This window comes from Sander lucioperca, chromosome 6, assembly GCF_008315115.2.
Source record: "Sander lucioperca isolate FBNREF2018 chromosome 6, SLUC_FBN_1.2, whole genome shotgun sequence".
NCBI classification, from domain to species: domain Eukaryota; kingdom Metazoa; phylum Chordata; class Actinopteri; order Perciformes; family Percidae; genus Sander; species Sander lucioperca.
The window spans coordinates 24,927,026-24,930,339 of record NC_050178.1 but is presented as its reverse complement, the minus strand read 5'-3'; the positions used below and the strand labels follow the sequence as shown (position 1 = coordinate 24,930,339).

At 40.9% G+C, this 3,314-nt stretch overlaps 1 protein-coding gene across 1 annotated transcript; it reads right to left on the bottom strand.

Moving 5' to 3' along the window:
* Window positions 1-356: 356 nt before the first annotated feature.
* Window positions 357-2,919, bottom strand: LOC116056493. The gene is made up of 4 exons (XM_031308618.2): window positions 2,578-2,919; window positions 2,148-2,357; window positions 1,922-2,035; window positions 357-904 (listed from the first exon to the last, which is right to left on the bottom strand). Exons 1-4 carry the CDS (start codon window positions 2,816-2,818, stop codon window positions 414-416), a joined length of 1,056 nt encoding a protein of 351 aa, XP_031164478.1. The 5' UTR covers window positions 2,819-2,919; the 3' UTR covers window positions 357-413.
* Between the last annotated feature and the right edge of the window lie 395 nt (window positions 2,920-3,314).

The window sequence follows — 3,314 nt, the reverse complement described above, 5'->3', positions numbered from 1 at the left end:
AGGCAGGTATTTTCAGTGTAGCACCCACAAGGGCAACACTTTCTTTAATATCAAATCCACGGTCCGCTAACACTAGGTCTGCAGACGAGAGCTTCTGAAGAAAGCCACAGTTCTCGGTGATCTGCTTATCACTGGCACGCCCCCCCCCACCCTTTGGAAATGAAAGAGATAGTACCTTGTGGTGTTATACCAATGAGATATTTCATTGTGTGCCTGCTTTTGTAGTTTGAATATGTCTGTGCCTTTGCACGTACATTTTGTGTCCTTTCAATGAAAAGCTCAAAGCAGTCAATAATAACAGTAACACGATTCCCAAACATCTCTACATACTGATGTGGCATGCTTGCCTGTATACAATGTTGCTTTGGCCAGTACACCAAAGGGCTGAGGTGTGCATGCAGTACATTGATGGTCTAAACGAACAGATTGGATGCGGTTTGTCGGCTAACGTCAAAGAGGTGTGCAACATGTTCGACAGGCAGATCAAGTCTTAAGTGCATAAGGGTCAGGAGGAGCATTTGAAAATGGTTGAGTTTTCTTTCTTTTGTTTTTGATTTTGGTAGACTGGGAATGATTTGCATCAGCACACCCATCAATAGACTGAAAGATGGAAGACCAGTGTAGTACTTCACCTTTGAATCATTGTCTTTGAGAATATTCTCATCCAGGGCCTTTTTGGAGAGCTCTCCCTTCAGTTTTCGATTCTCCTCCTGCAAGCGGATTATTTCTTTGAGTCTGAGGCCACACATGGTGCACTTCTGCTGTTCATCTACATTCCCCATTGGGGCACCATCATCCCCTGATGTTTCAGTTTCCATATCTTCCTCTCTCCCTGCATTGTCTGGGGCTGGTGGTAGGGGCCGAGTCTCTTGTCCTTCCATCTCAGCCAGAGGTGCAGAGTAGTCTGATTGTAATAACAATAAGAAGAATAAACTGTAAATCTCTGTACTTGCCTGATGCCCAGGGCCCACTGTTTTTAAAACAGTCTAATCTTGATAAAAATGATCCCGATTTGAAAATTCCATGTTTTTGTATCTGTGATCAGGGACCAGTTCAAAAGTAATCCTTGATTCCACACATCAAGACATGAGATTTATCAATCTGGATCACTTTGATCCAAATGGCACTTTTGAAGAACTGGGCCCAGAGATGTGACTTTCACACATACTTTTGTTACTGATAGCTGCTCCAAGTATTTCAAGACTGTTAACATTAGCATGCCAAATGCCTAATGACCTCCTAGAATGACTGGCCTTTGTGTCAGAAAAGCTACAACTCTGTGTGAAAGGTACTTACACTTACACTACCGTTCAAAAGTTTGGGTTCGGTACGATTTTAAATGCTTTTAAAAGAAGTCTGTTCTGCTAACCATGCCTGCGCTTATTTGATTAAAAATACAACAAAAATCAGTTATAGTATTAAATATTATTCCAGTGTAAATCATCTGTTTTCTATGTGAATATATAGTAAAGTAATTTATTCCTGTGATCAAAGCTGAATTTTCAGCATCCTTACTCCAGTCTTCAGTGTCACATGATCCTTCACAAATCAGTATAATATGAGGATTTGATGCTCAAGAAACATTTATTATTATTATCAATGTTGAAAACAGTTGTCGGTCTGTCAGTTGTACAGTTTTTTTTTCAGGATTCTTTGATGAATAGGAAGTTTAAAAGAGCAGCATTTGTCTGAAATAGAATCTTTTGTATCATTATAAATGTCTTTACTGTCACTTTAGATCAATTTAATTATTCCTTGATAAATAAAAGTATTGATTTCTTCCCTCCAAAAAATAAAAATAAAATTCTCACTGACCCCAAACTTTTGAACGGCAGTGTAAGTTCAATCCTTTGTCTAGATAAAGAAACACCATTGGACATAAAATATATTGAGTCTACTTGCGTCTGTTACTAATATTTACCTGGGAACAAATGTGCTTCTTCATTCAACTCAGTCTCATGACCAATGTGGACAGTGCCCGGCGATGGGGGTGGATTCACGGGACCTTCCATCTCAGTTGCAGGCGTAGTGTTGTCTGACAGTAACAATAAAAAGAAATTTTGTGTCATATCACAACCTCTATTCCTAAGGAATCCAGATTAGCTATACACAGGGGGCAACATATATTGTATTCTTTTACTATTTACCTGGGTATAAAGGTGCTGCATTATCCAACTCAGCCTCAGGACCAGTGTGGTCAGTGCCTAGCGATGGGGGTTGCTGTTGTTGTGACCTCGTCGCCCTTCTCCTAAACCGCTTGAACCGGTCTGTGTTCATAGCTTTGACCTCAGTATGGCCGAGGTACAGAGAAGGGGCCCAGTCAGGATCACACTCCAACATTTCATAGGTAGGTTTGCCTGCAAACACAGTCACCAAATAAATTGCTATGTAGCCTAGATGTACAACATTTAAAACTACGCTTTAGTACATTGGTAACTTAAGCTCATTTTCTAGCCATTTCATGCTAGTTAACAGTTAACATTGGCCTAACGTCAAATCTAATGGTCTGGTTAAGTCAAACAAAACTCGCTGGTTATTTGCCCACAACATAACATTTACAGAGTAATTGTAACTTACCTTTGTGAAAATGCTTTGAACACACCATCATGTGTGGTGGAGTGTTATCGAAGGTAATCTTGGGCCTCCTTACTGCTGCTGTCCATGCCATTCGTCGCCTTTTTGTCACCTCTGAAACATGGCTTGTACTATTATTTTTCCACGCTGGAAAACGATAAAAGGATATTCCGTTCTTAAGCTTTATGCGACTTCTATCGTGAGAACGACTATTGCAGTTTATAACACAGCAGGTAGACGGCATCTTGAACACTGCGTTTTTCGCTCCATGCAAACAAGTCTGGCGTCTGGCGCCTTATGTTTGCGCCGCGGATTCCCAAAATGCTTTGCGTTCACCACGGTAATACGTCATGATGACACAAACTCTATAACGGGACGGTTTTGATTAGGAATACTACGGTAAACAAAACGCCAAACGCGGGACGCGATCCCCGCTCGCCCGGGTGAAAGTCCTGTGTTGTTTGACCCACCCACCACCCCGACCAGCCTCCCTACGCGGATTTTCGGCTCTTTATACTACTCCCTACCATTTTCGTGCTGTGACCATGAAATATGCTTCCCATTGAAATACATTACTTCACATTTTCGTGCTGGCCACCACGTAAAAAACGAGAAAAACGTCCTCATGAACATGTATCAATAGATTAAAAATAACGTGACATTTACACGAACTGCCATGAGACCGGGCTGAAATATGACATATCAGAACTTAAATAAATATACACTATATATAGTATATA